The 18,648-nt window shown below is 39.8% G+C and overlaps 1 protein-coding gene across 1 annotated transcript in view; it reads right to left on the bottom strand.

Annotated features, from left to right (window-relative positions):
• Positions 1-8,505: 8,505 nt before the first annotated feature.
• Positions 8,506-18,648, bottom strand: part of SYNPO2 (synaptopodin 2) — a 115,093-nt gene continuing 104,950 nt past the window's right edge. Inside the window, exon 5 of the mRNA XM_089525887.1 lies at positions 8,506-15,099. Within this exon, the coding sequence (XP_089382013.1) occupies positions 14,521-15,099 (579 nt within the window). The 3' untranslated portion in view covers positions 8,506-14,520. The remainder of the gene's footprint in view (positions 15,100-18,648) is intronic.

An 18,648-nucleotide genomic window follows, 5' to 3' on the forward strand; every position in this document is an offset into this window, starting at 1 on the left:
ACGACCGCGCCGCCTCTATACGGGGCGGCGTGGAAGTGACGTCCTCGCTCCGCGCCAGGGCGCCTAGTGCGCCCTTAGCGCAGAGCAGGAAGGAGCTCTGTTTCAGAGCTCCTTCCTGGTTTGGTCTGCTGGGCACAGCCTTCACACGGCTGCGCCCAGTGGACCAAAGGAGAAAAGGGCCAAGCAGCCCCTTTCTCCGCCTCCCCGCCACCGCGGGGTGTCCTTGGGGCTTGAAGCCCCAAGGATACCCCTTTCCAGGCTGCGGGGAAGGGGCCTTTTGCCGCTTCCCCGCAGCCTGAAAAGCGGCGGATTGGGGCCTCAGCGGCTGCCGCTCCAGACACTGAGGTCCCGATACACTGGGGAAAGGGGCGGGTGCAGCCCGCCCCAAATGGGCGGTCTGTAACCCGCCTATGTCTTCCAGTGCAACTCTGTGGTCAATGTCCAACCTACACTGACCATAGAACGGTGCTGAAGGAGCTACAAAGGCCTAGTAGAGGTCCTTCAGTGCAACGTTTGGTTAAAGCTGACCATAGAGTTGTACTAGAGGACCTAGATATTCCTAGAGAGAACATATTAATGAAATCCGTGGATAATCAAATCCGAAAATATCAAAGCCACAAATATGGAGGGATAACTAATACTATAATCTGAGGCGTTAAAAATATATATAAACACATTAAATACACTTGTTAAAATCCAACAACTATGTTGTACTACTGAAAAAAATTACATATAGAAAGCATACACTTATCAGTATTAAACTGGAATATCAGCATGCAAAGGGATTTTGTAGCATCTTTGAGTCTAACTGTGCGAAAGAAATTGTAGCATGAGCTTTTGTATTTAAAACAGTAGGACTGCACATATTGCTTGTATGGTTTATCAGTCTCACTGTATAAAAGGCACTCAAAAAACTGCAAGGATGAGAAAATCATAGAATCATAGAATCATAGAGTTGGAAGAGACCACTAGGGCCATCCAGTCCAACCCCTGCCATGCAGGAAATCCAATTCAAAGCATCCCTGACAGATGGCCATCCAGCCTCTGTTTAAAGACCTCCAAGAAAGGAGACTCTATCACCCTCCGAGGGAGTGTATTCCACTGTCGAACAGCCCTTACTGTCAGGAAGTTCCTCCTAATGTTGAGGTGGAATCTCTTTTCCTGTAGCTTGCATCCATTGTTCCGGGTTCTGTTCTCTGGAGCAGAAGAAAACAAACTTGTTCCCTCCTCAATATGACATCCCTTCAAATATTTAAATAGCGCTATCATATCACCTCTTAACCTTCTTTTCTCCAGGCTAAACATCCCCAGCTCCCTAAGTCGTTCCTCATAGGACATGGTTTTCAGACCCTTCACCATTTTTGTTGCCCTCCTTTGGACACGCTCCAGTTTCTCAATGTCCTTTCTGAATTGTGGCGCCCAGAACTGGACACAATATTCTAGGTGGGGCCTGACCAAAGCAGAATACAGTGGCACTATTACTTCTCTTGATCTAGACACTATACTTTTATTGATGCAGCCTAAAATTGCATTGGCCTTTTTAGCTGCCGCATCACACTGTTGACTCATGTTCAACTTGTGGTCTACTTGGACTCCTAGATCCCTTTCACACGTAGTTTCATTCAGCCAGGTGTCCCCCATCCTATATTTGTGCATTTTATTTTTCCGCCCTAAGTGCAATACCTTACATTTCTCCGTGTTGAATTTCATTTTGTTAGCTGTGGCCCAGCTTTCTAGTCTATTCAGATCATTTTGAATGTTGATCCTGTCCTCTGGGGTATTAGCTATTCCTCCTAATTTGGTGTCATCTGCAAATTTGATAAGTATGCTCCCAATTCTGTCATCCAGGTCATTGATAAAGATGTTGAATAACACTGGGCCCAGGACAGAGCCCTGTGGAACCCCACTGGTCACTTCTCTCCAGGATGAAAAGGAGCCATTGTTGAGCACCCTTTGGGTTCGGCCAGTCAACCAATTACAGATCCATTTAACAGTTACTTTGTCTAGCCCACATTTTACAAGCTTGTATGCAAGAATGTCATGGGAAACCTTGTCAAAGGCCTTACTGAAATCAAGATATGCTATATCCACAGCATTCCCTTCATCTACCAAGCTGGTAATTTTATCAAAGAAAGAGATCAGATTTGTCTGGCATGACCGTTTCTCTGAAACCCATGTTGAGTTTTTGTGATTATGGAATTGCCCTCTAGATGTTCACAGACTCTTTGTTTAATTATCTGCTCTAGCATCTTTCCTGGGATTGATGTCAGACCAACTGGATGATAATTGTTGGGATCCTCTTTTTTTCCCTTTTTGAAGATGGGGACAACGTTTGCCCTCCTCCAGTCTGCTGGGACTTCTCCTGTTTTCCAGGAGTTCTCAAAGATTATTGCCAATGGCTCCGATATTACATTTGCCAGTTCTTTTAATATCCTTGGATGGAGTTCATCTGGTCCCGGAGACTTAAATTCATTTAGATTAACAAGGTGTTCCTCTACTGTCTCTTTACTTATTCTGTGCTGAAATTCCCCTATTCTGTCCTCTGCTCCATTATCCTCAGGTTGAGCACCCTTTTCCTTTTTTGAGAAGACTGAGGCAAAGAAGGTGTTGAGTAATTCTGCCTTTTCTCAGTCCCCTGTTAACATTTTGCCCCTCCAGAAATGCTGGCTTTGGTTCAGATATAATGTTTTCCAGAAAGCACTGAGTGATCTTCTCAGATTAAAACCAAAGCTGGTCATTAATAGCAGGTAATAACTGATTAAATCTAAGAAGGTTTATGCCTGATTAACTACATTGAAAAATTGTACTTTTTAAAAACCAGTTTCTACAGTTCTATATATTTACTGACAGTACTGATGGAGTGTTATCCCATCCATTAATAATCCAAATACTGATTAAATTATAGCTCATATAAGAGTGCTATGGATCTGCATGTATTATTTTGCTGATGTGTGAAGATTGACAGGCACTGAGCTATATTTAATTTGATCTCTTGCAAAGGAAAATAAGTGTAGATCTAAAAATTCAGCACAATGAATAGGAACTCATTGAGTACTGTATCATTTATGCAATCAAGAAATGTGTGTTTCTGCATAACTAATAATTTACTGAAGAGCAAGCATGGGGTAGTGGTTTGAATATCAGACTAGCATTTTGGGAGTATCCGAAGAGACTGAAAGAGCTAGGCCTGTTCAGCTTGGTGAAGAGAAGACTTAGGGAGTGACATTATTTTACTTTTTAAATACCCCAAAGGCTGCCACAAAGAGAAGGGTGCTGGTTTGTTTTCTGCTGTCTCAGAGGGCAGGACCAGTTCTAATAGTTTTAAGTTAAAGGAGGGTAGATTTCAGTTTAACATTAAAAATAATTTTGACAGTGAGAGCAATTCAGCAATGGAACCAATTCCTAGAGAGGTAGTGGGGTCTCCTTCTCTAGATGTCTTCAAAAAGAGGCTAAAAATCTACCTTCTGGGGATGCTCTAACTAGAGATCCTGCATTGAGCAGGGACTTGGATGGCCAATAGGGCCCCTTCTAACTCTTATGATTCTATGATGCTAATCCCAGCTCAGCCATGCAAACCCACTGGGCAATTTTGGGCACATCTTATTCTCTCAGCCTTAGACTAAGAAAACCTCTGAATAAATCTTGCCAAGGAAATCCTAAGATAGGGTCACCATAAGTCAAATTCAACTTGAAGACACATAACAATAGCAATGATTAATGTCAGGAATATATGTCAGATATTTTTAAATATATATTTAAAATGCTTCTAGGATGACTTCTAGGATGACTGCAGTTAAAGAGGGTCAAAGATAGTCACGTGGAAGAGGAAATGTTCTCAGGTGTTTTTATTTTGTCCATATAAATATGCCCTTTTCTTGTTTGTACTCTCCTCCCACACACACTTTTCCTAAAGAAGCCATAAACCTATGGTCAGCATAAGAGCTGCTTGGAAAGGTTCCTTTTTTAGACTATAACTGCTATTCTGCACATTGGCAAGACAGAGGGCTTTATGTTAATCAATACACATATGTCTTGCCCAGACTCCAGTTGGTGTCATATATATGCATATCATTTCCTTACACTTCCAGTTATGGCCATGATTGTACATCAGAGTGTAGTGCAACTCTGTGGTGGCCTTGTCCTGGGAAGGTAACTTTAAAGCCTCAGGGAACCTGTCGCAGCTGTTTACTGGTAGGGGGAAGGGTGTATCCCCAACTGGGGACAGCTTTGGTCACCTAGGTGAATGACCTACACAGAGAACTAGACAAGGGGAGTGTGCCGCTGTTGGTTCTGCTGGACCTCTTAGCAGCTATTGATACCACTGACCATGGTATCCTTCTGGACCAACCCTCTGAGATGGGACTTGGTGGCACTATTATGTAGTGGTTCCAGTCTTTCATGGAGGGGAAAACTCAGAAGTTGTTGGTGGTGGGGACTCCTGTTCGATGCTCTGATCTATGCTATCCTTTGGGGTTGTGTTTTGTCCACCATGCTATTTAACATCTACATGAAATTGCTGGAAGAGGTTATCCAGGGTTTTGGGGTGCAGTGTCATCAGTATGCGTTTTTCAGCTGCTTTAAAAATGTCATAATTTCTCTCCTCCTCCCACTTTCCTATTTCATTTTTGCCTTACTTTAAACAGTTGTTGCAAACTGAGTTCAAAGTGCAGGTGTAGTTTGCACCCAGTTAATCTGGGGGGACAGAGGACAAGAGGGGCAGAATCTTCGCCTTCCCTGTAAACTCAAGCAAACGCATTCTGCTGCAGCCTCTCCTAGCTTGTCCATTTTTCCTCATTAGTACATTTTGTTATCTATACCACCCTCTGGTGTGATTTGTCCACATGTTCTGGTTTTCACCTATGAAATGTTGGAGGATATGGGTAGGGAATATGAGCAGTAGGGATCTGACTACCATTTGATAGCCATGGGAAGAGAACATAGGTTGTGTGTATGTGTGCATTTGCCTTCAAATCACCTGGGTTATGCTGTTCCCATGAATTTCATCAGGAAATACTCAGAGTTGTTTTTGCTAGTTCCTTCCTCTGAAATATAATTCCAAGATCAGTCAAGATCTAGCGCCTTGGCTGTCTTTTTGCAGGTAAGGAAAAAGGACCAAGGTTGCCTTCCCAGATCCAGGAGAATGAAAGCAGTAAGAGGAAATGGGGGAAATGTATCTAAAGCTATGTGTGCTGTGATGAAAATGAATAGGAAGAAAGATGTTTCCTCCCCTCTTTCGTAATACTAGATGTTGGGGTCTGTTCTATTTTTGCCCATCTTATATCTTAAGTGGACATATTTTTGTTAAAGCTATTTATTGCCCTTCAGGACTGAGGCTGGAAATTACCTTAGTGTCTGTAAACTGAGTCATGGAGTTTCAGTAATCAGTTTAGCACTCCAGGATTTCTACACAGTCATACTTGTTATGTGTCACAATTTTTCCCAGAATGATCAGACTGAAGGAGTGGCTCATTGATTTTATTTCTTTTCTTTTTATTTTAAAGAAAGGCAAAAGCAAAAAACAAAAAAGCTAGATTTGACTGAAATGAATTTGCAATTACTATAATTTGGCAAGTTAATATACCAGGAGCAGGGACGTAGCCAAGGGGGGGGCGTTCTTGGGGTCCGGACCCCCATTCCATTAGAAAAACGAATGGTGTGTGCTGCTGCGCTGCCGCGCCCAAGCCCCATTATAATGGTGGCACTTAGTCTGAACCCCCCCCCCCTTCCTAAAATCCTGGCTACGTCCCTGCCAGGAGGGGAAAAGATAACTGTGAAACCTTTTAAGGACTTTAGAACATGTGATCAGAAACACATGCTGAAAACACCTTCAGTGTTTCAAGGCAGAAATCCAAGTGCTAGTGATAATCCTTGAAGCTCTATGTGGCTTTGAAAGACTAGCTCTTGGAAACGATATTTTTATGAATTACAAATTGCAATTCAAAAAAGTAATGCTTCCAAGCTCCAGGAAGCACCACCCTGAAGGCTGGTTCTACCATTATGCCAAGTGTCCTCAGGCAGCTGATTTGGAGTATTATGAAAAACAACCAAAATTATTGGCAGAACCCTGTAGGATCACTACACCAGTGTAACTCCTACAGGACTCCTGGGGTCCAGTTACAGCACTTTTATTGCTGTGACAACATTGTATGAAGTCCTGTGGTTTCTAGCTTGGGACAGCACTAGAGTTCTCTAGCTGAGAATACTCAGTACCCTTCCCTAAACAGCACATCCTTGGATTCCATAACATGTTGTCACAGCTGTTAAAATGACAACGTAACACTATAACTGTGTAGTGTGAAAGACCCCAGGATGCATTGGCAGCTTGTGATTTTAATAAGCTTACAGAAGGTGGTATCCAACAGCCCCAAAGGCAAACAATTTGCTTTTCAATGCACAACTCAATGCAAAATGGGTTGGCTCACTGGCTGGTCCATGAACAGGCACATCTCCACATACACCCCTGTGACAGAATGGTCAATAGCTGGCTGCAGGATACGCTAGAAAGAGACCAGCCCAACTATCCCACCACTTGCACACACACTGGACTGGCTGCTTCTTTTGTCTGAGCAAGTATATTGGCTGAGTGTTACGTTTCAATCACTTTAAAGAGGATCTTGGTCCTTGTTATTACATTTATTATTCTATCTTTACTGCCAAATATAGTAAAGTAGTATCTTTACTACCTCGGAAGCAGGGAATGATCTGACTGTTTACCTTTATTTGTTAGGAAGGAGTTTCTTACTATTGTTTGTTCTGTTGATGTTTTTGTTTAGGAGGTTTGTTAGCAATTCTGGATTTGAATTAATTGTTTCCATTATTCTTTTTCTCTCTCATAGTTTTCTCCTCTTTAGCCAGCTTAAGTAACAGTTTAATACAGAAACACAAAATAAAAAAATAAAAAAATGAAGCATAGGACCTCTATTATTCCTGTTTCAGTGATTGCAATGTCCCAGTACATTTTGTGGTTGGATGCTTTTGTAATGGATCAGTTATCTATTTATCACCAGTACACTTATGCATCATGCTTCTGTTCCTTGAGTTTGCACACATGACTGTGTTTTGTCCTGGCAGTTAAGAAGGCTAAGCCTGCTTTCCTGTAGCTGTAATGTTTGGTATGAACTCGGCCATGGCTGAAGCTGCATTGCAGAAATAATCCCATTTGGCACCATTTTAACTGCCATGGTTCAATGCTATAGAATTCAAATTATCAATCCTAGAATACCATAGCACTGAACCATGGCAGTCAAAGTGGTATCAAACTGGATTATTTCTGCAGTGCAGATGCAGCCCATGACACCTGTTATTACAAACAGCCTTCATCCAAATACAAATTGCTAAATTATATCTTCCCAGAATGGGAAACTACCTTATGCCAAATCAGACTGTTGGGTTTGACAGTGAGCCAGGAGAACCAGATGTTTTGCAGTCCAGTCTTCTAAGTACAGCGACTGGCCAGATATGGCAGGAGTTGTAGTCCAACAACATCTGGAGAGCAGCCCTTTGGGGAAGACTGAGTTACACTGACTGGTACTGGCTCCTTTAAATTACAGACAGGAGTCTTTTCCAGATCCACCTGAAGTTGTGAGGGAGTAAACCTGGTATCTTTTCTATGAAAAGCAGGTGCCCTGCCATGCAGCTACAGTTCTTTCATGTACAGGAGCAAAAATGTATATGCCTTTGAAAGGTGATCAACTTCTGTACGATGTTAAACAGCTACCCAGACATTCTGAACTATGTGTATAGACTACAATTCCCAATGACTATGGTACTGAGAGATTTTGGGAGATGTAGTACAAAAAGTAATTCTTCCAAGCTCTTCAGTGGAGCTAGACATGGAAGAGTGCAGTTACTTCTGCAGTTGGGAATGAGATGTTGTTTATTTCTTTATTTTATTTTTATCCTGCCTTTCTCCCAAGTTGGGACCCAAGGCAGCTCCTAGCATAACTTACTATTGGCTATGTTGGCTAAGGCTGCTGGGAGTTGCAGCCCAAGAGCATCTGGAGAGGTGCATGAATCCTGCCCCTCCTTTCTTAGTGGAGTCTTTTGTGCCTCCTAAAAACCATTTCCTGAGGATCAGGGATCTTCTGGAATGATCTGTGATGTTACATAAGGATATGCAGCTGAGGGTGCTTACTCTTTGAGTTAGGGCTTCAGTGTTATGTGCAAAATCAGCGCATGTACAATCTGGCAAACATACAACTGCCAATTTATAAAAATGACCCCTACAAAGGTAGGGAGGTGGACAGAAATAAAAGCTTAAAACTGACTTGGTAAAATGGTAGATATGATAACTCTTTAGCACATAGAACAAGGTTAATGTGTTGGGCAGGTTGTCATGGAACCCAATATTTATTTAAGCTCTGAGAGGTCAACAAAAGCAAGGTGGTTATAAACAGATAAATTTGTGGTGCACATTGAGGAATTAATTTTTATGATGAATCAGATTACATCCTATAAAACAGGAATGGGGATAAAATAAAATTAGATATTCCATTTGATTGACAAAATCATTTTTATTGAGTTATGCCATTTTACATCTCTACCATGCATTCTAACAAAGTGCCCTTCCCTGACAACCTAATAGCTGGTGAAAGTGAAAATGAAATTACTTAACTGGAATATATATGTTACCTGTTTTGCAAAGGCAGTAGCATTAGGTGTTAATCTGCATTGAAGCTAATAAAAATAAACACAAAATTAGACTATCTTGCTCGTGGTACAAGTACAGGACTATAACTTTCAATATTGCGCATATATTCAGAAGAGCCTCTGACATCTTTACCCAAATCTTCTGGTGAATAAGAATCTGTTAGGAGATCTGAAACAGCTATCTGAATACTGCTAGAACATTTCCTTCGTGAAATGATAAAATTTGTCCCTTTGCACAAAGGCATGTGCACACACACACAAACACACATATACACCCAAAATCTAAACGATATTTAGATGGATGTTTGGAATACATACAATATTCACACTTACATCAATAAAATATCTTTTTTTCCCTCCAGAAGCAGAGCTGAGAAAAAAATGTATACAGTGCAAATAAAATAAAGAATGCAGAGTGATGTGTGGCAGAGTGTAACACTAGCTATGTTTTCCTTTCCGATGTTCTTTCTAATAGAGAAAATGAATGAAGAAATGCAAATAGGATTTTAGACTAATTTCAAAAAAGATGTTTCTATTTTTTAAATCCACATAACAGTACAATTAATCCACACATTTTTTTTAATCCAGACAATTAGTTTGACCTCTGTAAGTGGATCCTTTTTGCACTGTTGCAAGGGTGCCATAACCATGGTGGCACGTCTATATGGCACTCCTTTGGAGCTGCATCCTGTGGAGCAGCATGTGGCATCAGGGTGTCCTGGGGGGGCAGAGTCAGGCGTGCATCGTGAGTACACTATGCCCTGATTCTGCCCTCATGCCAGGCTTTCAGGCTGGTCTATAAAGGGCCTGACTCTTGAGCAAAGGAGGTAGAAAATAGCAGGTCCAACTGGGTGAACTATAGTCCTTGTTTTTTCTGGACTAAGCTAATTGTTCTGTATTTGTGAATACAACCAAGCATGAAAAATAAATGCCATTTTGGACCATAGCCATAACTAAAATGGAACAATGAGAACTTTTTAAAAAGTGGGTGTTAAAAGTCCTTGTTTAAATTTGTTCTTGCTTGACTCACTGTAGAAGTATTTCAAGACTCAGGATTTTCTAAGAATTTAATGTAATGAATGTCAGGATATGTTTGATTTTTTTCCCCAAAGACCATAAGTTCACAACCATTTCTCCTCCATGTGTTTTTTTATCATCAAACCAAGGAATATTCAGAGAAGCTCCATTGCGATAAGTAAAACATTTACAGGGCTAGAGTGAGACACTTGTTTCAGAGGGCAGCTTTAATTGTCACATCATGAAAAGGTGGCAAATTTTACTTATTTATGTTAATATTACTACATACATTCATGCACAAACTCACATATTTCCCACTGAGTACAAAGAGAGTTGCTTTTGGGATTTTCTCTTTCATGGCCTCAAACTGTGCACCTTGACCTGGGTGAGCCTCAGGGTTCAGTTCTATTATTTGATACTTAATTATCTCAATGATCTCATGACATTCATCTGGTTTGCTGTGTTAAGATGATGTATCCTGTCAGACTCATAAATGACAGCTTGTGGGATTGTTCTCTTAGTTCTTGGGTAGGAAAGGGTGTGTTGAACACGCACACACACCTTTTGTATGGCTTTAAGGGAATCATCTTGTGATAAGAAAACAATTGGAAAAAGCCTTTGGCATCTATGTTGACATCAGATATTATTTCATGGTTTTAACCATGCTGCATTGGGTAACACAAAAATATTACAAAGGGAAACATACACAATTGTTTTTTCTTGAGTATTGACAAATGAAAACATATATCCACAGCTGCATCTGACAACACTCTTATTTACAGGAAGCTGATTAATCATGGTCCTAAAAGAAAAGCAGAGCATTGCAAAATGGAAACCTGACCTGATCATGTGGGACATAGCATACTTTGATTCATGGGAACACTGGTTTCAAATGCATTTACTTAGAAGCATGTTCCATTGACTTTAGTGGAAAATATATTGTGTCTCAATTAGTTATGATAAAAAAGAGTGTAGGCTAAAGCACAAATATTTTCCTGGAAACGGCAGGACTTAGCCTTCAGGGCCCTAAATCATTCGTAACTCAGGAAGTATGAAAGCTGGGTCACTGGCCCTTCTCATGTGGAGTTTGCTTCAAATGATATTAGAAAAACACAGAAACACATGCAAAGGGATCTTGTAGCACATTAGGGACTAACTGAAAGATATTTGTAGCATAAGTTTTCATAGTCAGTCTACTTCTTCAGATACAATCTGAGTCTATAAAAGCTTATGCTATAAACTTCTTTCTATCTCTAAGGTGCTACAAGATTCCTTTGTATATTAATACATTCTAAAATGAGTATGTCCTCAGATAGATGGTAAACAGATGTTTCATTGCTTGTGTTAGTCCTGTTGATATCTGGAAGGCATAACTGACATAAAGCCAAGTATTTATCTTAAAGTAATTCTAGATAGGGACAGAGATCTAACAATGGCATTCTTCTGGCAAATTGGCAGCATAAATAACCAGGAGGGAGGTGCCTCACTGGCATCCTCCAAAACAACGCTGGAGGCCTGGGAAATCTTTTAGAACCAAGTTTCAGGACGTTTAGGCCTGGAGCGGAAAATGGAGAGAGAGAAGTGAAGGACAGTTTTGGTGCAATGATACTCAGAACATTGGATTTAGTCCAATGTTTTTAATGTGTGTCTATTCATAGGAATTGTCTTAAACTGGACTCAGACCACTGAACACTTAACATAAACCTACTTTTATACAAAAATGACTTCCTAAAATTTAAATTCTTCTTGTTCTCTAACCTTGCATCAGACTATTACTACATCAAAATCTTCCCAACAAATATACAGGGACACTGGAGAATATGATCCACTGCATGACTAGCAAAATATATATTTCACAAACAAATGCAACCTCTCAAGGCCCAAGAGGGTTGCCTCTTTCATAAATCTTGCAACATATACCTGTTGCTCACTCTAAATGAAATCTAAACCATTGCTTTCTGGTTGCTTCATCCTGAGGACATCATTCCTGCTGTCTTCAAATACTAGGAATCACGTCTTCATACATCAGACCTTCCTTACAGTCATAAGTTCTTGTGAGATTTAGCTTACTATATTTATCAGTCTGCTAAAGAAACTACACTTAACTGGATGTTTTCAGGTTAGCCACACATATTCAAAAACCTTTGAACTATTCTCAGAATGTTCCAATCATCTGAAGTACAGCACCTAGAACATGTTGAATTTCTTTTCTGGTTAATTTGCTATGTAGTCAATGCCAAAATCTGCATGAACATCTGTTCCTAAATTGTCAAAGAACAGCCAAGCCCAAACTTGTTTTCTGCAGGTTTGATTAGAACTAGATCTTTGAAGTTCCCAGAATCTCCTGACCAGCATGACTATGAAGCATAACACCAGCATGCCTTCCAACTGTCCCAGATGTTCAGGGACAGTCCTGATCAATCCTATGTCATCCCACTTTTTCAACTGCTTCTAAAATCTCCCAGCTTCTCTCTCTTCCTCTCTCTTTCCCCCTTTGTCCTGGGCTTATTTCCACTGCTACAAATTGAGTTCAGAGTAAAAGAGTAGTTTGCACTCATTTAACTCAGTAGAGATAGGGAATCTTGTCCTTCCCAGCAAGTCCAGGCAAAAGCAAACAAAAGTATCCTCTCATAGCTTTGTGTTCTTCCTCATTGATAACTTTTGTCATCTTGACCACACTCTGGTGGTGCTTAGTTATATGTGGTCTTTTTTTCATCTGTGAAACATTGGAGGGTATGCACCAAAGTGTATGTCAACATGAGCCGTAAATAAGATTCTGGCCTGAAAGTGCAGTTTCAATCCCAATTACAAAAACAAGTTGCACTATTATTAATCAGATTGAGGCAACAGCCTCAGATAAGCAGACTGTACATGCCAAGACAGGGTAGTAAACTGTGATTTAATTTTTATTACTGCACCTATACTGCCAGGAAGAGGAAGATGTATGGGTATCAAGAGAAGTTAAGGTGCAGATGTGGCAAGGCTTCAGATATCTAAATAACTTGGTACTATATATATTGGCCTTGGGTACTATATACATAGGATTTGGCAAATCTAGGGGAGGTACCATTTGCTGTTCTGCCTTAGGCAGAAAAATGTCTTGGGTCAACCCAGTTTCACTAAACTTAGCAGGATTTACTGTTTGGTAAACATACATAGTGATAGTATTCTAAACAGCTCTAGAATTCTGTGAAAATTTAGAACAGTATACAGTTTTGATTTTTTTTTAAAGTCACCTCCCTGCCTAGTCAGGTGACTATATCCTTCATTAGATATATTCTTATTGGATATAAATGAAAAGCAATCTCTTCACATCTTATTCAGCCTTCTGAATAATTTTGCAAGAAGAGGGTTATCTTCAGCACAGCCACCACCAAGTTTCAACTAATAAACAGAGTGAAAGCGCTATCAATGTACCTTAGAACAGCAAAAGAGAGCAAATATTATTACTCTGTGGAATGCTATAGGTTTTCAGATAACGAATGGAATAGAGGGGAGGAGTTTCACTTCTGACTTTTGATAGATGATCAAAACCAGAACTGGCTGGGGGAGGTTGGAAACTGTAGTTCAAAATGTTTTCCCTCCTCCCAAACTCTGCAAACATACTCTGTTGACTTTTTATTAAGTAAAATATTTGAGGTGAGTGCACAGCAAAAGGAAATGAAGCATGAGCAGGAAGCTGCCATATTGTCTGTCTCTTCTGATTTTGGCAGTACCTCACTGCCAATTTAGATTTTTCCCCTGCTTTGTTAGCTAATCCTGTTAAATGGAGATGCCAAGTATGAATCTTGGATCTTCTACATGTATGCAAGCAAGTGTTCTACCACTGAACAATATATTCTCTCTCCTGATGATTATGGAATTTAGGGGCATAAAGCTATCAAAACTTTGTTCATTTTGCCACCCCCTCAGCCAATTATGTTGCAGGATAGAAAAGTTATAGTTGACTGAACAAAAATCAAAATATCACAACTAATGGCATATCTGTATTACATAGAAAACATATCCAGGGCAGCTGTGTTGGCCATAGAGCAAAATACAATAATATACAAAACTCACAAAACAGCGATATCTTTTATTAGTGAATAAAAATGCAGAAAATGATCCATGCATTTTGTTTGAAGCCACTTGAAATGTCATAGCTCCATCAGAACCTTGGAATTTGTAGTTTGATGAAAGGGTACTTAGAATTTTCTGTTGGAGAGCTCTACTCAACTCCCTTGAGCTATAGCACTAGAAGTCTAGAGCAGAGAATTCTATGTATCTCACCAAACTACATACAGAGAGATTCCTTAGGGTTTAGCTATGACAGTTAAAGTTGGAGCAAACTGCTGTAATCTTGTTACCATTACACTTTCTGATATTTAACTGAGTAATGACATTTCCTTAGAAAGGAAACGCAAAAGTTTCATTTGACCATAAAGTGAGCAGCAGCAAAGATGGATTCTTATACCTGCCAGGCATAAGTTGAATGGAGAGGTTTTTTCAAGACCAAAAATTAAGATTACATTCTTCATAAAGACTCACAGGATAATTTGTAGAAGTTTTAACTTTGCGTAATTGTTGTACTTTCCCAGCTTCACATATGGAGGCACTGCTTTGTACTTTCTTGGTACACAAATTTGACCTCTTAACATACACGTACACTCACAAACCCAAGCACACACACACTAAAAGACAAAATGGGTTGTACCACTGAGAATGTCACAGACGCTGTCCTTCATTTTGGAAAACTCTTGATCTGTTGAAGCTCTAGAAAACATGTATCCATGCAGATCACCACTTTTAATTTATTGTAGCATCTATGACTTGTAGAATTGCAAGAAGGAAAACTAAGAGAAGATCTTATGTTTCTTATGTCTGACGGCTCCATCCCTTTGGATGTGGGTTATAGTTGGGGTCAGATATTGACAGGCAGTAATCAGACCTGGAATCCATGGAGACCATATCAGGATCAGTTTGGGCACGCTGACCATAGTATGCATAATGCAGACGAGAGCTGCAATGGGATGTGGAGCTAGGAGCAGACATTGTGCTCTTCGGAGGGTAGATGGTTGCTGAATGGCTCCTTCCAAATGAAGATAATTTTGCATGGGCACTTGGGGCTGGATGCTCATAGGCCACTTTTTGTTTCCAGTCATCTGGTGGAGCAGGTAGTGTTTTCCTACGGGCAGCAGACAAAACATTTGCTGCAATGGACTCTTGAATGGTTTGAGGGCCAAAGGCATCATCCACAAGTCCAAGAGGAGACTTGGCTGCAGCTTCCCAAGGAGTTAGTCTCTTCCCAGGCTTGTTGTCAGCTCCTGGAGCTGTTGATTTGCCAAAGTAATCAGGAGCAGGTTGGAACATTCCAGGAGAAATGGGTGACATGGATTGTGAAGAGGTTGAAGGAGGCCATCCAGAGATTGACAGAGATCGCTCGCTGCCTCTTTCCTAGAAATAACAAAACCTCAAATATAATTACAATTCACTGAGTAGTAACGATGCATTCAAATTAAAACAAGTAGTAAATTCTTATTTACCTAAGATTGTAATACAGTGTCATGAAGTAAGTATGCAGCTTCCCAACTTTATAAAAAATAGCATGTTATATGGTCAATAAAAGCCCACATGAATATTCACAGGAAAATTTGAACTGTTCGTTTAAAAAAATAACAACTAAAATGTAGGAAAAAATGATGCTTTCATCATCATATAAAGCTGAGATTTCAAGCATCTTTCTCGTGTCCTTTGTTATAACTGTTTTCTTCCAGAATTATATTTTGAGCAGCTACTACAGCTAAGAAAGTTCAACATAAGAATAAATTGATTGTTAGCAACAATGCATCTAAATTGTAAGCAAGTGTTAGAGTTCAAGTTCAGAAAGAAACAAAATAAGATCAGGTCAGAGCTTGGAAGAATTACTTTTTTGGAATACATCTTCCAGAATCCCTCAGCCAATGGGGATGCTGGCTGGGGAATTTTGGAAGGGTTTAAAAAAAACACTTTTCCATTATCTGGATCAGGTTTAGGGCAATACTATGGACTATCATGCCTGTAAAGATACCAGCAAAAACCATCTGGAGATCATTCACAAGAAGGAAAGCAACCAAAACTATGATGGAATTCATGCCACAGAAGAAGTTCAAGAAGAAGGCCAGGAGAAGGTTAAACAAGTGCAAAAGCCAGTTTTCAGATAGTCATGATGATGTAGATTCAAGAGGGAACAGAAATGTATATGCAGAATGAACAACTAATTTATTTTAGTGGTGGACAGAACTATGTGGAATGTCAAGCCAGATACACCCAAATGCATTCAAATGAAATCTAGCTGTAATCATTATTAATTATTGATTAAATAAATAATGGCATTTTATTGATGCGCTTTTAATAGTGCTTGTAGTAGTTTTTATGTTTTAATTGTGGTTAGATTCCTTAAGCATATTAACAATGGGGTACAATTTTAATGAATGAACAATGTATTGATGCAGTCTGTGTTGGCCTGGGGACTGCTATCTGATTTTCATATTTTATTTTATTTTATTTTATTTTATTTTATTTTATTTACAGATTATGAAGGTTTACATTCGGCCAGCATAGCTTTGATTGTCATATGTGACAACAAGGTATCAACAACAAGATAACTAAGACAATATTAACTAATTGTAGAATGTTGTTATTTCTCCCTGCACATGAATGTCAGCCATATTCTTCTTTTAAAACGGGTTGTTCTAATCCACTCATCACAGCTGCTGGGATAACATCGCAAAGAGGTCATTCCTATGTCTGAGACTTTTGCTTAGAAATCTCAGGGCATGGGACAGTCTTGCCTTGGCAAGTCTGCCCTTCCAACCTCTTCAACTACCCCCGAATTACAATTCTGTTTGAGTGGGGAAAAATCCCTTAATGTTCTGTCACTGTTCCTAGAATACTTCTTATTAGAGTACTTAGTACTTAGTACTTCCCTGATTCCTCCTAAACCATGCAGTTTTGAAAATTGCTCCAAAATCCAGAAGTCAAAAACAGAAGTAGACTTCTGGTCAGCACTATGATTTCTTTTTATTTCAGAACAAGGTCTGTGGAGTTGTTGAGGGTGAAAGGTGTTATGGAATTGGTCCCAGCAGGTCCACATTTGTCTACCAGAGCACAAATTAATATGGTTAGGAGAACAATTATGTTTGTTCCTCATTTGGACGTGTGTGTGTGTGTGTGTGTGTGTGTGTGTGAGAGAGAGAGAGAGAGAGAGAGAGAGAGAATTGGAAATAAATGATGACAATATAAGAAAGAAACTAAAATGAAAGGCAAAAAAAAAAAAAAAGGCTGACCAATCCTAATTGCAGGCATTTCTCTCCTACCATTATGGCCCTCTACTTAACCTTGCTCTTTTTTTTTTTACAGGCTGTGCTCTGATAATTTCAGAACATTCTGACCCACTTATAGGAGCAATCCATTCACAAATCCTAATCTGTTTAGGAAATGAACAGTTTCATTCATAAATTTGCTGTGTGACAAAAGCTTGTGTTACAACAAACGGTGTTCATTCATTCATTCATTCATTCATTTGTATATACATGATAGGTCTTTCCTACAGACATTTCCTATTTTGCCAAGCTATTTACATGAGTCTAATTAACCATACAAAGAGCTCTCTTCAGGACAGATGCAAAAAAGAGGTGCTCTGATCCTCTTCCAATGTCCGATAGCAATTTTAAATCAGCATTCTTCCCTCTTCCCCCACTTGTGAGTTACACCAGAGTGGGCAACTGTTGCAGACTGTGGGTTGCATTTGCCCCTCCCCCATGAGGCTTTGGAGGGCTACAGTCCCCCCTAAAATTGACCCTCAAATGACCCCATCCCCTAAATGCCTGCTGCCCGAAGCATCTATCACACATTATTATTATTATTATTATTATTATTATTATTATTATTATTATTTGTTACCTGCTTTCCCTCCAAAATTAGAATTCAGAGTGGCTTATAATTTAAAAGAACAGTACAATTAAAAATGTACAAAAGTGATGCATTAAAATAATGTGGATTATTTTAAGAGATTAAAATATTAATATTAAGATATTAGCAGAAGATGGGTGCACATCCTTTCCAGTCCTGAGGGCTGCATCCCATGTCAGTCAGCAGTGGAGCTTAGCATCTGCATTCATATATATATGCATGCAAGGTGAGCACAATCCATCCTGCTGCAACCTACACTTAGCCTACTGCTAGTTACTCACTGCTAGCTGGACTCTTTGGCGTACTGGGAACATTGTTCCCCTACAACAAACTCCATTTGAATGGGTTCCTACTAGCCTTAGGAGCTGTTGAGAAATCAGCAGAAGTCTGCCAGTGACTCAGAGTTACAGGTTGTACATCCCGGTGTAAGACAAAAAACTAATATTAGCAAAAGATAACAGAATCTAAACCAACTCCAATTCACTGGAAAACTCAGAAACACCTCTTTATTTCTTCCTCAGAACATGTATTTTGTAGCAAGTTGTTTTTTTCTTTTCTTAGTAGATCACCTAGTGGGTAATGTTGCTCTTTTACAGCGTCAAGTCATTTCAATCTTATGGTGATCCCAAGATGATGCTATTGGGGTGGTGTTTTTGGCAGGTTTCTTCAGCAGGGGTTTGCCATTGTCATACTGCACCAAATATACTAAATGGAGTTGCTTTCTATAATTATCCTAGTATAACCAAGTAGTGTTTGGAACTCTAATTCTGTTAGTCACTGTGTACTTAAGTAATGAATCATCTTGTTGTATGCTTTCTAGTATCGTCATAACCATCTATATTAGAACAGAACAATTCATTATTACCAAAAACATTATTGTTGTCTTGCTGGATCAGTCCTTTGCTGATCAGACTCATGATATTTTCCATTTATAAAAACCTGTCCAAGGCCCTGTACAGACCAGCACTTTGGGCCGGCTGGGGCGCAAAGTTGGGGCATGGCATCTCCACAACGCATGCCCTGGTTCCACCCCAGGGTGCCATGATGCTGCGT

This window comes from Sceloporus occidentalis, unplaced genomic scaffold (genome assembly GCF_023333645.1).
Source record: "Sceloporus occidentalis isolate IW3139 unplaced genomic scaffold, rSceOcc1.0.p SCAF_5, whole genome shotgun sequence".
Lineage (NCBI taxonomy): Eukaryota > Metazoa > Chordata > Lepidosauria > Squamata > Phrynosomatidae > Sceloporus > Sceloporus occidentalis.